The sequence below is a fragment of the Gossypium hirsutum genome, chromosome A03 (genome assembly GCF_007990345.1).
Source record: "Gossypium hirsutum isolate 1008001.06 chromosome A03, Gossypium_hirsutum_v2.1, whole genome shotgun sequence".
Lineage (NCBI taxonomy): Eukaryota > Viridiplantae > Streptophyta > Magnoliopsida > Malvales > Malvaceae > Gossypium > Gossypium hirsutum.
Window position 1 is genome coordinate 93,060,626 of NC_053426.1, and position 18,268 is coordinate 93,078,893.

At 33.8% G+C, this 18,268-nt stretch overlaps 1 protein-coding gene across 2 annotated transcripts; it reads left to right on the forward strand.

Annotated features, from left to right (window-relative positions):
* Positions 1-13,604: 13,604 nt before the first annotated feature.
* Positions 13,605-18,052, forward strand: LOC107886453 (lipoxygenase 6, chloroplastic). 2 transcript variants are annotated; one of them, XM_041098510.1, is made up of 10 exons: positions 13,605-13,711; positions 13,880-14,214; positions 14,516-14,793; positions 14,887-15,124; positions 15,229-15,561; positions 15,690-15,775; positions 15,876-15,983; positions 16,346-16,647; positions 16,794-17,057; positions 17,133-18,052. In XM_041098510.1, exons 2-10 carry the CDS (start codon positions 14,109-14,111, stop codon positions 17,890-17,892), a joined length of 2,475 nt encoding a protein of 824 aa, XP_040954444.1. In that variant the 5' UTR covers positions 13,605-13,711; positions 13,880-14,108; the 3' UTR covers positions 17,893-18,052. The 2 variants fall into 2 exon arrangements, with proteins under 2 accessions (XP_040954444.1, XP_016665903.2); XM_016810414.2 differs by having other exon boundaries at positions 13,650-14,214.
* The last annotated feature ends 216 nt before the right edge of the window (positions 18,053-18,268 follow it).

Consider the following 18,268-nt stretch of genomic DNA (forward strand, 5'->3'; position numbering starts at 1 on the left):
GATGTCAACATAGTATTGACTTAGGGGCAACTGTATATACCCTTGCCACTCCTTTGTGCAAGTCAAGGTAAGACCTCCTCACCTTTCATGGAAGATAACCATAAGAGTTGATCAGAAGTAAAACAAAGAGAAAAAGCTTATGCCAAGAGCACTAGAACAATAAACCCCTTGTTCTCCTTTTGTCATAAGAAATACAATAAAGTGATAAATGGGATAGTATATTGAATAGGCCTAACAATAAATATGGATAGCTTCATCAACAAACCCCTTATCAAGTCTCCTTATTGGGATCTATGAGTTTGCAGTACATGGAAAGTGGCGTGACTAAAAGAGAAGATTGTTTAAGTTTGCGCCATATCTCAAAGATAAAGAAAGATGAAAGCTTCATGCCAAAATGTAATAGCATTAGAGCCATTCAAGGTCATTTTTCATCTCTTTATTGGATAAGGAGATATAATAAAATGTAAATCATTGATTACATCGATTAAACTATCAAAGAGGAGAGTTATTGGGTGGGAGTAAGGGATAAAAAATACAAACAACACCATGCCTCCTTACATTCCTTAACTTCCACAATGATTTCTTTGGATTAGAGTCTTGAATGATGCAGTGAAAATAATTTTAAAGTATTAGCGCAAGCGAAGCTTATAAACATGCATAAACATATTGCCTCTTATAGAGAAGATATTACGTTGGAGATTAAGTATGGTTTTCCATTAAGAAGATAGCCCTTCCATTAAGAATATAGCCCCTAGTGAAGAACAAGTAAAGGCCTTTGCTAAGAAAAAGAAATCGACCCTTCTAAAGAAAATATGACCAGATACAAATTGTTATTATCTCGAGCCACTAGGGTGAAAGAAACTTAATGGAAAGGGAAATGGTAGGGAGATGAAGAAGACAGGTTAAGAATAATAACGAAATGTTGTAATGAGAAACCACATAATGGGATGTGGAAGCCTAACAACAAACCAAAAGGGGCCAGTGAGATACTTCCTTTGTGACAACCCATATATGATAAGGGATTGTTCAAAACAATCTGTGTTTTCTGTCATTGAAGGGGATGATGAGCTAGAAAAAGCATCATTAAAGTTTGGTTCGATCTTGGGTTTTGTCGAAGCCAAAAAGGGTCAGAGAGATTGAAAAAAGCCAGTGAAGTGCTTATTATGTTGTGGTCCACATAGGATGTTGGATTGTCCAGAGTGATCCAAGATTTCCACAATCACTAGAGAAGATGAATTGGAGCCAAAGAGTGAGGCTTTAAAGCTTGGGTTATTGATACTCAATTTTGCCAAAGAAAGAAGGATTGCAAATAAAAAGAGTTGATTTTTATGGACATAAACATCCCAAGCCGAAGAAAAAGTGCTCTTATTGATACACGGGCATCAGACTTGTTCATATAGAGAAAGTCATGGGTAAACTTAGTCTCTCAGTTACAAATCGACTAAGAAGATCAAGACAGTAAATTCCAATGAGGTCTCAATTGTGGGAGTAACATAAGAAGTTTAGTTACAAATCAATGAATGGAAAGGCAAAGAAGACTTTGAGGTAATTCATTTAGATGCTTACGATTTTTTTAATTGAATTTTCTTAACCGAATTAATTCTCTTTGGTTCATTTTGCCCATTGTATTTGTATATTAGATACTCGTCAATGACAATGCACCGTGTTGGTGAGTCATGATGAGAAAGGTGGAACCAAGGTATTGTCGAAAATCTAGTTAGTTAAGAATGTTCATCGTTGAAAGAGCATTGACTAAGTAGATCAAGGGGATCCCTATTGGATCTGGAGCCTTGAATGTAGTATATTTCGTTTATAAACTTGTAGTTTTTTCAGACAAATTGATTAATAAAACAATTCATGGATTACATTAATATACTTTGTATGATTGTTCTCATGTGGTTTTTGGCATGCAAAACAAAATAGAAACAAATATTGGCTCACTAGTTGTCTAATGTTTAAACTAATACTAAGTTGTATTACATGGTCAGACCGTAATATGAAAAGACAGTTTGTATTAGTAGACGAACCTAAACATGTCCTTAGTCTAATCGAAATGAGCAAACCGATTGAAAAACTAATATATCATTTATCAAGTCCAATTGAGGAGATGTTTTGTCTTAGGCATCAGAGTGGATGACTCCCAGAAGATAGAGACATAGATGTGACTGATTAGACTGACAATACATGGAAAGGACCCAAAAGGAATAGATTCTAAATCCATTAATGGATTTATTCACTTGTACGTTCATATTGTGGCATTCCTAAATCCTAATTGGATGACAGACTATGTATGTGTGATTGTATACTTTGGTGTAAGCAAAGCATGAGTTCAAATAGGTAAGGAACTGAAAGCTGGTACGTTGGGTATCCAACTTCTGCAGTATGTAGTGTCACTCACAACAGTGGAATTCATAGCCTGAGATATGGGTAAATGATATCCTCTCATTGGCATTACATGGTTGATGAAAAGTAAACGTGGCCACGAGTTGTTCATCTTTATGATGAATAACTTGATTATTATTTTATAGTAATTGACTTTTCATGAAGGAAGATGTAACGGTTACCATGAGATAAAATAGGATCATATTGGGAAAACAAATTTATTGTTGGAAAAATCCAGTTTGAAAAACGGTTTTCTTGCATAGTGAAAAATTAAAATTTTGAAAATCAACCAGGTTTGTGATATTTATAACAATAAACCTTAGACCGAAATCGTACCTTTGTTTTTGAATAAGCAGATCCTTGATGTTTTTTGACTTTCAGCCAAATGATCTTCTCAGTTATTCTCGTACCACAAACTACTTCGAGTGTGGCCTTAAACCAATTGAATAAAAAAAACTAGAAAAAAAAATTCTTTCTTTTCGGGGTGAAAACAAAAATTTTCTCTTCTCAAATAAAAATCGACGGAATTGTTACTTTAGAAAAAATATATTTAATAGTTGAGAATAAATTCTCTCTATTTTTGGCAGATAAGCAATATCTTAAAGTTGTATGTAAACAACTCTACTGGTATCATCTATTTATAGGGAGAGAATATAGAACCCTTATTGAATTGTTGAGGTTTATTTCAAATAGAAAAACAACTTCCTAATCCAACTAGGAGAAGGAGAGGCCTAATAGGTGTGCTTCCCCTCATATGTATTATTATGGAAATTTGGGTCTCTCATTATATTGAGGTCAAATTATATGTGTCTTATAAACTTTTAACTCAACACTTTATAATTTAATCCAACCTAATAACTATTTTTTCTATTTTCCAAAATAAATATTAATTTTTCAATTAAATAATTTTCTCATCCCAATTTTACCCCGAGTAAAATTATGATGATTTTACCCTGGTAAAATTTTTAAGAAAATATATTCAATATTTCACAACTCAACTTGTTTACTATGGCCGAATTGTTTATTTTCATTTTCGGGTTTTAAAACTGTTCAAAAAAACATAAACTCATTCTTCTGATCATTTCTGAGTAATCTAGGTACATTTGAAAATGAATCATTTCTCATTTTCATTTCCATTTCCATTTCCATTTTGAGAAAACCACTTTATTTCCAAATGATTCAATTTCCCCATTTCGGAGAAAATCATAATCATTTCTGAATGTTTTCCCTTTCCCTTTCTCTATTTCTATTCATTTTATTCATTTTTGATTCAACACATGATTCATTTTTGGTTTCAACGAGCTAGCGAAGGAGCTAATTGCACATATGTAATTAGCATTCAAATGATTTATAATTAAGTTCTGACTTTTCGCCTATTAATTATAAACTCATTTAGTCATGAAGTCATTCCACTATAGCATCGTGATTGAGCTCTCCCTAACAACATACTATTACGAAAGCATCTACTCAGTACTAATCTAATGAACTTGTCATAAGTGTGTTACCCTCATAGGATATCCTTGACCTCTTTAGGATAATATCCATTTTCTCAATATGATCATATTTTATTTTATGGTAACTGTTACATCTTCCATCATGAAAATTCAATTACTATTAAATAATAATCAAGTCATTCATCACAAAGACGAACAACCTATTACCACTTTACTTTTCATCAACCATGTAATGCCAATCAGAGGATATCATTTACCCCGTGCCTCGGGATATGAATTCCACTGTTGTGAATGACGCTACATATTGCAGAAGTCATACACGCAACGCACCAACTTATGGTTTATTATCTATTCGAACCCAGGCTTTTACTTGCATCAAAATGTACGAGTCACGCATATATAGTTCTTCATCCACTCAGGATTTATGTATGTCGCACGATGAACATCACAAGTGAATAAATCCATAAACAGATTTAGGATCTATTCTTCTTGATTCTTGTCCAATGTATTGTCAGTCTAGTCAATCACATTTATGCCTTTATCTTTTGGGAGTCATCCACTCTGATGCCTAAGAAAAAACATCTCCCTAATTGGACTTAATAGACGATATATTAGTCTTTCAATCAATTTGCTCATTTTTTATTAGACTAAATACATGTCTAGATAGGGGTATTTAAACGGTTAACCGAACTTTTTAATCCTTTAACCGTTAACCGTTAACCGTTAACCAAACCAAACCAATTTTTTTTCAAAAAAAAAATAGTTGGACCAAAATATTTCGATTGGTTAATCGAATTAACTGAAATTTGTATGTTTTTATTTTTTAGTTAAAACAAGTATAAAACATATAAAAATAAATAAACTGATAACGTTCATTTGACCAAATTATCTGAATTAATCGAATTAATCGAATTAACTGAATTAAAACTACATATAATTTGTATTATTAATTATGAAGTTCGATTAATTCGGTTGACTCAGTTAATTACCCAATTTCACACCGAATTAACCGATAATCGAACTTCTAAAAAATCATTAATTGACCTTCGACTGCATTAGATTGGCTAACTTAACGATTAATCGAACAAGATCGGTTTAATTAGTTAATTCGGTTTTAACCAAAATTGGAACACCCCTATGTTTAGGCTCGTCTACTAATATAAGTTGTCTTTTTGTATTACGATTCGACTACGTAATACCGTTTAGTATTAGTTAAACATTAAATAACCAATGAGCAACATTTGCTTCCATTTTGTATTACGTGCAAAAAACATGTGAGGATAATATACAAAGTATTAATGTAATTTATGAATAGTTTTATTAATCAATCTGTTCAAAAAATTACAAGTGTACTTAGACGAAAATACTACACTTAGGGCATCAGATCCAACATTTATCCCAAAAAGATTGAAGATATCCTATGAGGGTAACACACTTATGAAAATGTCATTAGACAAGCACTAATCAAGTTTCTTTCGTAATGTTATACCATTGGAAGAACTCAGTCACGATATTATAGTGGGATGACTTCATAATTAAATGAGTTTATAACTAATAGGTGAAAAGCTGGAACTTAATCATAAATCATTTGAGCCCTAATTGCATATATTCAATCTATCACTCCGCTAGCTCGTTCAAACTAAAAATGAATTGCATGTTAAACCAAATGAACAAAAATGGATAGAAATGATAAAAATGGAGAAATGAGAAACACATTCATTTTCCAAACTAAAAATGACATGGAAATGAATTTATGGTTTTTGAATCAAAAGAAATTCGAAAATGAAAATAAATCATTTGGTCATAGTGAATCCGTTGAATGTAGAAATATTGAATATATTTTCTTATATATTCTTTTACAGTAAATTCATCATGATTTTAATGGAATTAGAATTAGGTGAGAAAATTATTTAATTAAGAAATTAATTTATTTAAATTAATTTAAGATGTTTATTTTGGGAAATAGAAAAAAAATATCAGGTTGAATCGAATTATAAAGTACTGGGTTAAAAGTCTTGGGTTAAAAGTCGAGGAAGTACTTTTAATTGGATCCGATATGAGAGAGGCCCAAAAGCCCCTTATGATAATGCCAGGGACGAAAAAACCTAGTATAATTAGCCAGGGTTGTCGCCCTTTCTACTTCTAGTTAGACTAGGAGTTCCTTTTTCTATTTGAAATAGACTTCTACAATTCAACTGGGGTTTCACCTCTTCTTCCTATAAATAGATGACACCAGTAGGGTTAAAAATACAAAACTTTGAGATATTGTTATTCTGCCCGAAATAGTGAGAGTTTTATTCTCTAAGTATAAATTCTATTTTTCAAAATAACAATACTACCAGTTTCTATTGAGAGAGATTTTTGCTTTCACACTAAAAGTAAAGAAAACTATTTCTGGTTTTATGTTTGATTCAAATTCGTTCAATCCCACACTTAAAGTAGTTCATGGTATAAAGATAGCGGAGAAGGACATTCTATTGAAAGTTGGGACAACAAGGACTCATTTAGCCGAAAACACATATGCAATTTCTATAAAGCATTTATTACTATAAATATCACAAATCGGCTCGATTTTTTTCGCTATGCAAGAAAATTTTTTTCGAACCAAAATTTTTCCAAAAATTTCAAAAAATATGTACAAAAGATAAATACAACCCGAGTTAAGTAGCGACGTATACATAAGCTAAGGCAAGTTTTTCGAGGGGCGAAACTATACAACAGAGAGAATGGTTGGGAATCAAGTGAGGCATCGTGTCAATTCCGAGACGAGTCAAACTAATGTCATTCTGAGGATACGATAAGGGCGTCACGAGAATGGATGGGAGAGAATGTCATGGGTTGTGGATCAAAGCCCATGACGAATGTGTATAAAACATCCCATGGAGGTCAATTGATAAAATGGTGCTCATTTGACACACTTGAACTGACCTGACTCATGGAACATATATAGAAACCAATATAATTGAAGCCTTAGTGACCTAATGAAACGCTCCAGTAAAACTAGAGTTACCAAGGTAATTATTGTAAATCGTAAGGGATTAATATGTATAGAGTTTAAATTTCTTAGGACTCTCATCTTATATATAGGCATTAATCTCAATCATTCATGTAATTTGATCTGTACCGTTGGATTTAGGGGAGCTTAACTATAAATAAAAGTCTTCCCCTTCATTTGTAATAATCTCATTGTATTCCACTTTTGAGTTAAAGAATATATTTGAGAATATTTACTCAGACACTTGGCGTGCATTGCTTTCTTATGGCTTTCCAAGTTTTTTCATTGCTCCATCACTTTTGAGTTACTTCTGCTTTATTTTTTATGCCTTAGAGAATTTTTGAGAGAATTCTTACTTTTTGAGAGTTAGGCTGACTTAGACGAATTTGAAGTAAAGAAATCGTCTAATGCCACGTGGTTTGCCAAACCTAAGTTCTAGCCCCGTGACATTAAGATGGGCGACACACCCCTCTAAAAACCTAGGGATGTCGTCCATTACATGTTAAATTAGCTTATTGGACTCATTCATGTATTGAGTATAGTTATGTCTATTTTTTAAAAGCCAACTCATAGAATTTATCCAACCAAATAACCAATTTTCTTTTTTCAAAATATTAATCAATTAATTAAAATAAATTTAATTAATTCACGGAATTAAATTATTTTCTCAACTCAGTTCTAATTCTGTTAAAGTCATTATTTTACTGCACCAGAATATGTGAGTAATTAAATTTAATTGCCTTATTCCGTAAAACTACGAATTCTAATTAATTTAATTATCACCTTGAAGTTTAATTATTTAATTACAATAAATTAAGGGTGAGTATTTAGTTCACTGAAAGTGTACTTTTTATATTCCACAAGCAACATTAAAAAATTGACATGTGTATCTTCTTTTAAAATATTAAAATAAATATTTTATTATATCTCGATCGGGCACTTGTTAACCCTTTGACCTTGATTATGGGATCAAAAAACTCCACTAGCTGTATACCAAATAATTTACCATAAATTAAATAATAATTCAAAGAAATTAAATTAACCACTGAGTCATCTATTATCTTATACGAGAAAATGCATTCACTTGGATAGTTATACATGCAATCTGTTTCTCTATTGGTCATTTTCATTCATTCAACATATTAGTTCAAATGCCATCCTTATAGGGTTGTGTTGAGCTAACAAAGAGACTGATTGGACATATATAATTAGGGTTAAAATAATTTGTAATTAAGTTCCAACTTTTCTTCTATTAATTACAACATTATTTAGTTATACAATCAATCCACTAAAGGTACCATGGATAAAATCTCTCTTATTATGTACCATTAGGAAATCAACTTTTAATTATTCTTGTTAATGACATTATTATTAGTGTGTTACCCTCATAGGATTTTTTTATCTGTTTGGTTTAAATTCGTTCACCCAATATGATCCTATTTTATCTCATGGCAACCATTGCATTTTCCTTCATGGAAAATTCTATTTCTAACACACAGTAATAAAATCATGCAATGCCAATGAGATGACATCATTTACCCTTTATTGGACTATGAATTCCACTGTTGTAAGTACATAAGTTGTATACCCAACAAGTAAATAAACCTATAAATGAATCTAGGATAAATTTTACTTAGGCATTTTCTGATGTATTGTCAATCAAGATAACCACATCTATATCTCTATCTTCCTTTGAGACATCCGCCTCGATACCGAAGGCAAGGTATCTCCTTAAGTAAACTTGATAGATAACATAATATTCCATTGAATCAATTTGCTCAATTTTTATTCTTCAAACTATTGACCATTTAGATTACCTGCTAATATAAGTTGTTTTATTGTATCATAATCTGACCACATAATGTAACTTGATATTAGTTAAATGTTAGTTAATTAGTAAGTCAATATTTGCTTTTACATTTTGATTTTTGTGCCAAAAAATTGAGCACAAATATATAAAGATAATAATTTAAGCAATGAAATTTTATTCATCAATTTGTTTGAAATTTTACTAGTATTAAGGACAAAACACCTGTACTAAGGGCATTAGATCCCAACAAGTGTTGGGCTTTAAACCAGGTTTCAAATCAAATTCAATTGGCCTTTGGGCATTGGGATATTGACCTTTTCTATTTTTTCGGACGAGGTTTCCTTAGGGTGTGGAAGACTCTAGTCAAGATTCTTTCTTATGCCTAATCAAACTACAACCAAAGCAAAGAGAGTCTATACCCTGTTAAGCAATACTATGTTTTTGCCATTCAATGGTGATATAGTTTTTTCAATGGATGATTAAGATTTATTTGTATACAATGCCTAGAGAATTATCCCCGCTCCTCATAGAATATGTAACTATCAACCCTTAAGAGGTTACCAAGGTTACATCCAATTTTGGCAAGAATACTAAGGTCACAGTATTGGTTAGAGGTTTAGGACAAACTCATTGATTACAACATACCTGAGCAATGCTTTAGGAAGTCAAAAATTCAATGGCCATTTTTGAGCAATTAAGAAATGACCACTCACAAACCAAGATACATGTTTGATTATAATGTTGTAATCTTCAAGTGTTGCACACAATGGCCATGACCAAGGTCGATGAGACCAAACTCGACTTTTAGTTTCCATCTCTATTTGAGTTTAAATTGATAAATTGGTAGTTCACAAGCTTAACAAATAGTTTAACAATGAAAGTGTTGGTTCATTTGCTTCTAATTCCATGTTTTTTTTTCCTTGGAGGGAGTAATGTAGATATCACCATTGGGACCTAGAGTGACTCCCTTTAAAAAAAATCATCCTTTGTGTCGATTTCCATTTACTTAAACTCTTGAGAAAGGAAGTTTTGTTCATACCTATCGAAGTCCTCCTCTAACAGTGTATCCTTAGAAGAGATGAATTTCTTGTTCTCGTCATTGCTTTGGAAGTTTACTAACTTCAAGTCATCTTTAACCCTTTTTGTGTTGTGATGGAGTTCATCTTCTTCCTCCTTAGAGAGAGGTTGGAGAAAATTTAGCATTTTTTGTTACTTTCCTCGAATAAAAGGAAATTAACTTCCAGACTTTATTGTTACATATTTCAAAGCAAAGCAAAATTCAATGGTTTAAAGGAGCAACAATGGATGTGGATATGAAAGGAAATATTATTGACTACTATCAGAGCATTGTGTAGTGTTGTCAAAATTCGATCGAACTAGTTTCTTAAAATAAATTGGTGTTATATAACTAAAAATAAAACAAATTGCTATGAACCTTTAAAAATTGAAAATTGTTACAAAAGAATTGTTAGTTCAACTAGTTGTTAGTTTTTTTTTATATTTTTATTTTTATGAATATTTTATGTAATTATTATTGAACCGAGAATTCAATATTGAACTAAGGATCGATGATCTAATCAACTTGATCGTAGATTTGGTTTTTACAACATTAGCATTGTGACAAATTTATATCAATAAGAGATGATTTTGCTTCTATAGTTACTAACACGTCACACTTAATTATCTTTACATGATTTTGCTTCTATAGTTACTAACACATCACATTTAATTATCTTTACACGATTACCACAACTAAAAGAAATAACATTCTCTTGTCACTACACAATTATTTAGAAGGATATTTAGAAAATTTTTAACAACAATCAAAGTGGATTTCCATAATAAACCAAGTGCACATCGAAAAAAGGTGATCAATATAACAAATGAGGTGTAAAAAAAATTTCTAGCTTTAATTCTGTTGTACGTACTATACTTTATGGTCTATCAAAAAAGAAAAAAAGGAACTATTAGTTCTACTTTTTATTCATCGAATGTATCACTTAACAAAACTTTTCTCTCAAAATCCCTAGAAACCAACGGCGCTAATATTTTCTTTTGTCTTCTGCGCGATATTATGGCCCTAAGGCTGATGGTGATCGCCTTCCCATCCTCCCCTCCTATCTTTCTCTCATCCATTTGCCTTATTTCTTGCATCCATTCTTTTTCAACATTTTCTCTCTTTTTTTTCCCGCACCACCATCGACCTCCACCCTCCAATATGTCACTGTCCTTTCATTCCCCATTTCTCTAACACTCCCATTGTTTCTGTTTTATGGATTTTGATGTCTTGTTCTTGTTGCTTTTGTTTTTGCAGATTTCCTTTTTGGCTCATGGGGGTTACATGGTTGACAAGTGTAAAAAATTCTTTGATGTAGAGAGGAAGCGTTGTAAACTAATGAATGAGTCTACCAAAGGAATGCTTAGAGGAAGATTGGAGCAGATTAGGTAATATTGAGCATAGCAGTAGGTGGTGGTTAAAGAGGTGGAGAAAGGTTGTGTATGGCTGAGAATAAGGCTAAGAAATGACTAAGTTGAGGGAATTTTTAAAAGTAGCTTTTGAGAGTCAGAATGTGAAAGTGCCAAAAGTCTTCTCACTAGTTGTGAAAGGTTCTTATTTATAATGTCTCAAGAATAAGAGTTACAAAGCTGACAATTAATAGTGGGAGTGTTGAAATTAATTTTTAGTTACAATGACATTAATGGTCAAGAGAGGATGGTTAAGGGTTTTGTTGGTGATGGTGATGGTGATGGTGAATAGTACAGAAGAACTCATTGTGTTTCTAAAAGAATGGAGAAGCACTTTATGTTACAGGAAAAGGTTAAGAGGTATCTCCACATTTGATCTACCAAGCCAAGCTCTTTGAAACATCTCAAGAGTGAAAATAATCCAAGAACCCTGTCATATTTTAAGGTTACTTCCACTTCTACTTTGGTAAAATGGTACCATGTAAAACATCTTTCATAGATACCTCTTGAAACGCAAGACAAGGGTTGTTCTCGAATAAAAATTATTCTGATTTGTTCCAATCGCAAGTTGTTACAAACAAGAGTTGTTACATGGTGATGCTTTTCTTGAAAAAGCTTATTCTGAATAATGGTTCTTCTTAAAAACATAATTGTTCTAAATAGAAGTTGTTCCAAACAAACATAACTATTCTTGAAACAAAATTATTCTAAATAGGAGTTGTTCTGAACTTTAGCTATTTCTATAGGAGTTGTTCTCAAATGACAATTATATTGGACGACAGTTTTTTTAGACTGAAATCTTGTTCTGAACATAATTTTTTCAAACATAACTATTCTCAACATTAGTTGTTTTACTGAAAGAGATATTAAGTGAAATGATCATGCTACTTGTTCCACACTAGGTAACACAATTTCCTAAAATGGAAACCAAAATTAAGTATTTACGACAAGCACTGGAGATGACCCCTTCTACCGGAGTTGGCTTTGCTGCCACCTTTTTTGTGAAGAGTTAACTGATTTGTGTTAGGTCTATTTGATGTTGATTTTGACAACTTCCATCACTTAATGCTCAAAGTCAATAGAGTAGTTTTAAGACGTCAAAAGTTGCTTGAATGTGATTATGATTTGATGGTGTTCGATCATATATATTTGGCACTCTCAATGCGCTAATAAGGTTTGATCGCATCTTTCCTGGCTTTTGAAGATAAAGTCTATGGATCTTGGATTGCATTAGGCTTTGTTTTTGTTTGGGACAAGGTTATTACCTTATTGGTTTTAATCCTTTTGCATGTTAGGTTTATTGTTTGTTTTAGGTCTTCTTTAGCCTCTATTGTTAGACCATCTATGGTCTTTGGTTTCTGATCATCAATCACTGTATATGGCCTTGTTCACTTTAAAGTAGGCTTGCTTATGAGTCGGATTAGGTTCGGGTCGGGTCAATGCAAAAATTTTAGGCATGTTTTCTAAGCTCGAGCCTAGCCCATCCCGAAAATGGGCCTAAAATTCTACCAAAGGCTAGCCTAAATTAAAAATGCTAAACCTGAGTCTGACCCTAACCCGGCCCGCCTGTATCAAATTTTTTTAGATAATTTTTTATATAAAAACAAATTTAAAAATATAATACATCAAATACACTAAAAATATTAAAATAAATATTTCTCAACAAATTAAAATACATTAAAAAAAGTCTTTATACTTAAATAACACTAATATAGTTGCAATTTAACAAGCATATGTTTCTAAAATAGTAGCATAATTAACAATAAAATAAAAATTATATAATATCTAAAGAATAACAACAAAATAGTAGTAATATAATAGTAAAATGGTAACAAAACAGAAGCAAAACAACAAAAAAAAAAGCTTAGTCTAATTCGAGCCAAACCTAAACCAAAAAATCTTACACAAAATCTGACATATTTAAAAAATAAACCTTATTTTTTAAACTTATATTTTTACTCAAATATTTCCGAAGAAATTTCAGGCCAAATGAGTAGCCCACTGTGTAGCTACCGTCTAACCCGATTCCAGCATGAATAGGTTTGTAATGAACCAAAAAAATGGATTTACCCTTTCTGTTCTTACTGTGATGGGAAATGGCAACAACTTTGTCGTAAGTTATGTATCCGGATCCCAATGTTTTCCACGCCATTTTTTATTCAATTTGACTAAAAACCGAGAGAATTAGAGCCACTTTAAGGCCCTTATTGGAGAGTGATTTTCACGCTCATAACATCGAGAGTCTGTTAAGGTTTTGACGGTAAATCCTTTCCAATGCATAAACTTTATAGAGACAAAAACCAAGGAGTGAGTGTTCCATGCGGATTGCTAAAGAAATAAATAATGTTCCAAGCTACAACATAGAAAAATAATATTTTAATACAAATGTATAATTACATTAAACAGTAAATTAATCTATTCCATCCAAGGGGAAAACGTAAAGAATATTTTTATAATTACTATTTAAGCTGATGTCAAGTTAGCAACCTTTATACGTATTGCAAATAATTCAGACTTTAAAAATAAAAACAAAAACAGAAGAAGCTCTAAGGACGGAGAGTCGAGCTGACACAAAAACACCACTACCAATGAGCGCAGGTCAAGGTGACTGTTATTAATAATCACATAAAGAAAGGCTTAGTTTGGTGGCAATTCCCTGCTTTCCACACTTGTATTCTAATCCTATATACTACTAAAAGCTTAAGGATTCTCATATTCACGATCACCACTATATAATATGTTAGCTTTTAAACCAAAGCCTTCTTCCCTCAGGTCAACTTTCTCCGGCACTGCCCTCCGGTCACCTCCACGGCTCTATGGGGTTCCGGTGCTGCTCTCCTTTTCCTGGACTACGAGGTCAAGGCCCCTGGTTCGTGCCGTCATCAGTGATGACAAGGCTGTGGAAACAGCTAAAACCTCACCACTTAATCAAAAACACAGTAATGGCTCATCTGATTCTTCCTCTAAGCAAGTGAAGGCTGTTGTGACTATAAAGAAAAAGATGAAGGAAAACATCACTGAGAAGATTGAGAACAAATGGGAAATGTTGATGAATGGGATCGGTCGTGGGATCTTGATTCAGCTCATCAGTGAAGAGATTGATCCTGGTTTGTTTTTTCTTCTTCTTCCTTTTTCTAGAAAAAAAAGGGGTATCTTGGTCTGATCATATGGTTTGATTCTTACAAGACAACATAGGATTTTGTTGGGGTTTAAAGTTTGAATTGCATCTGCATTTGTTGGTCTTTTACATTGTTTAAAACTATAGGAAGTAATGGTAGAGTTATCTAATTGTTAGTGATTGAATCATTTTGCTTGAAATTCCCACTTTATTGTCTAGGAATTTATTTATATCTTGAATCTCTAATTAAATCTCTTATAGGCTGAAACTGAAATGATCTAATTTTATAGTTACTAATTCGGGGAAGAGCGTTGAGGCTTGTGTAAGGGGCTGGTTGCCAAAGCCTCCAGAACATGACAACATACTTCAATATGTAGCCGATTTTACTGTCCCATCCGACTTCGGTAGACCCGGGGCTGTTCTCATCACCAACCAGCATGCCAAGGAATTCCACCTGCTGGAGATTGTTGTTCAAGATTTCGATGGAGTCCCTATTTACTTCTCTGCAAATACCTGGATCCATTCTCGGAATGATAATCCGGAAAGTCGAATTATATTCCGAAATCAAGTAAGAACTCTATACTAGTGGTTTCCGGTTTTCAATTGGGGCATGTTTATTCGATTAGTTATTGCTTAAGCTGTGCCTTATTGTCATGAACAGGCATACTTACCATCACAAACACCGCCTGGCATTAAAGACCTACGAAGGGAAGATTTGCTCAGCATTTGTGGTAACGGAAAAGGCGAGAGAATGCCTCATGAAAGAATTTACGATTATGATGTTTATAATGATTTAGGTAAACCTGACAAGGACAAAGATCTTGCTAGGCCGGTTTTGGGTGGCGAGGAAAGGCCTTATCCTAGGCGGTGTAGAACTGGCCGACCGGCTTCTAAAATAGGTATTATATTCAATGTAATCCTATGTCATTCTATGGTTAAAGTACTTGTTTTCGGATTGTTACACGGGAATTTCATATGTTTTTTGATTTGATGATTCATTTAGATCCACTTTGTGAGAGTAGAATCGAAAAGCCTCATCCTGTTTACGTACCTCGGGATGAGGCCTTCGAGGAGATCAAACAGGATACTTTCTCTGCTGGGAGGTTGAAAGCACTTCTTCACAATCTTGTACCATTGATGGCTGCTACTTTATCGAGTTCTGATATTCCGTTCACATGCTTTTCGGAGATAGATAAGCTATACAATGACGGTTTCATCTTGAAAGACGATGAGCAAAGAAAATTAGGTGACAATCTATTCATCGGCAATATGATGAAACAAGTTCTCAATGTAGGCCAAAAGTTGCTAAAATATGAAATCCCAGCTGTTATAAGAAGTATGCTTTATTCATCCCTTGCCTTTCAGTTTGTTCTCTAAATAACATCGAAATGAGGCTAATAGCTTAAGCTTGTACTAATGGAGCATTGTTTTATTTTGCGATTTATCTTGGATTTTTGTCTCCAGAGGACAGATTTTCATGGTTGCGAGACAATGAATTTGCACGCCAGGCTTTGGCCGGAGTCAATCCTGTGAATATCGAGATTTTGAAGGTTATTTATAGATTTCTTTTGCCTGTTTTAGATTAGGATTTAGATTTGCTATTACTCCTTGGAAACCCTTAAATTCATTTGATTTCATTTGATTTTGCAGGAATTTCCGATTCTTAGCAAACTAGACCCTGCTATTTATGGCCCCCCGGAATCAGTGATCACTAAGGAATTGATCGAGCAAGAACTTCACGGGATGAGCGTGGATAAGGTATTAACATTTACAGGCACTACCCTGATACCTTCATGTACTCGTTTTATAGATGACATTTCTGTTAAGTACCGCGTTTTACATCAGGCATTGGATTGTTTCTGAATGTTTTTGCTTGTTGAAAGTTGGAATTTTTGGAACTGCTTTGTTTGTCCAACATCAGGTGTATATAAGTGAACATTGTGGGGCCGGTTCTGATTTCTAGTGGAAAACAGAAGGGCATCCATGATACTGTCTGATGAGATATTTGTATTAGTCTCTTGTTACTGTATTGATGTTTTTCAAACATTTAAACCGCCTATAATATCGAGAAATCATTTGAAATTCTCTTAAGACCACTCTTTTACAATCCGATGTTACAGGCTCTCGAGGAAAAAAGATTGTTTATGGTGGATTTCCATGATATGCTTTTGCCTTTTATCAAGAGGATAAACAACTTACCAGGGAGAAAGTCTTATGCATCCCGGACGGTGTTCTTCTATACCAAGACCGGTATTCTAAGACCAATAGCTATCGAGCTTTCACTTCCTCCCACACCTTCATCAAATCGGAACAAATATGTTTATACTCATGGACATGATGCTACAACATACTGGATTTGGAAACTAGCCAAAGCTCATGTTTGTGCAAATGATGCCGGTGTCCATCAGCTTGCAAATCACTGGTAAAACATGAACAGTTTCAAAACCCGTATCTTTTTTTCGTCCAGACATATCTGGTTAACTTTAATGCATATCTTGTTACATTCTATTCATGCTATTATGTTATGATATTTATTTTTCGGGAATGGGGGTAATTGGAACGTTTTAGGTTGCGTACTCATGCTTGCATGGAGCCATACATAATTGCAACTCACAGACAGCTTAGCTCAATGCACCCTATTTACAAGCTGCTTCACCCTCATATGCGCTACACGCTAGAAATTAATGCACTTGCACGACAAAGTTTAATTAACGGAGGTGGGATAATTGAGGCTTCTTTCAGCCCCGGAAAGTATGCCATGGAACTAAGTGCTGCTGCTTACGAGAGTTGGCGGTTTGACAGGGAAGCATTGCCTGCGGACCTGATTCATAGGTAAGGCTCGATATTAGATAGTTGAATTATCCTCCGCCAAAGAACAATATTAGATAACCGCGGTGCAATTTTCAGGGGCATGGCAGTGGAGGATCCTTCAGCTCCCGGTGGCCTGAAACTTTTGATCGAGGACTACCCTTATGCAGCCGATGGACTGCTCATTTGGTCTGCCATCAAAGAATGGGTAGAATCCTATGTCGAACACTTTTACACCGAACCCGATTCCGTCACGTCTGATGTTGAGCTCCAAGCCTGGTGGAGTGAGATCAAGAACCGAGGTCACCATGACAAAAGGAATGAACCCTGGTGGCCTAAACTCGCCACGAAAGAAGACTTGTCTGGCATACTTACAACAATGATCTGGACTGCATCAGGCCAGCATGCAGCTATAAACTTCGGACAGTACCCATTCGGAGGATACATGCCAAACCGTCCCACTCTCATGAGGAAACTTATACCGCAAGAAACCGATCCCGACTTTGAGAAATTCATGCAGAACCCTCAGCGCACATTTCTATCCTCGTTGCCGACACAGCTTCAAGCAACCAAAATCATGGCCGTTCAAGACACTTTATCAACTCATTCTCCAGATGAAGAGTACTTGGGTAAAATGAACGAATTTCATAGCAGCTGGATCAATGATCATAAAGTGTTACAAATGTTTGACCAATTCGCCGCAAAACTTGGGGAAATCGAGGAAATCATAAACGAAAGAAACAAGGATATGAGACTTAAAAACCGAACCGGTGCAGGCATTCCTCCATACGAACTGCTGCTGCCTTCATCAGGCCCTGGTGTAACTGGTCGTGGAATTCCCAACAGCATTTCCATATGATGAAATTTAGTACGTAGTTGTAGTAATAATACTAGGTTTCTTTTTAGTTATGGTTTTTATTAAAAAAAAATTATATTTGGTGCATCGTTTTCATTGTGTAGAGCTCAGAGACATACTTGTAAATTTGCAAACATCACAATAAACACATTTTAGTAGCAAATTCTGATCACTGCAAAATAAGCTTTAAATTAGAACTTTTTATTTAAATAAGCTTTACAATAAAATTATATATATGTATATATGTATAAATCAACAAAATTTTATTATATGATTATGCTAAATTTGGAATTTAGTTTGAAATGTCAACTATTCTTTTAATTCAAATTAAGGACTTGCATGAATAAAAATGAAAGAAGCGATTTCTTAAAGGAAGTGT

What these genes read in the sequence shown, in the direction of transcription:
- LOC107886453 (XM_016810414.2), top strand. Translation starts at nt 13,845, where the DNA reads ATGTTAGCTTTTAAACCAAAGCCTTCTTCCCTCAGGTCAACTTTCTCC. An exon ending in TGAATATCGAGATTTTGAAG is followed by an intron (nt 15,776 to 15,875) that starts GTTATTTATAGA and finishes TTGATTTTGCAG; the next exon opens with GAATTTCCGATTCTTAGCAA. An exon ending in CATCAGCTTGCAAATCACTG is followed by an intron (nt 16,648 to 16,793) that starts GTAAAACATGAA and finishes GGAACGTTTTAG; the next exon opens with GTTGCGTACTCATGCTTGCA.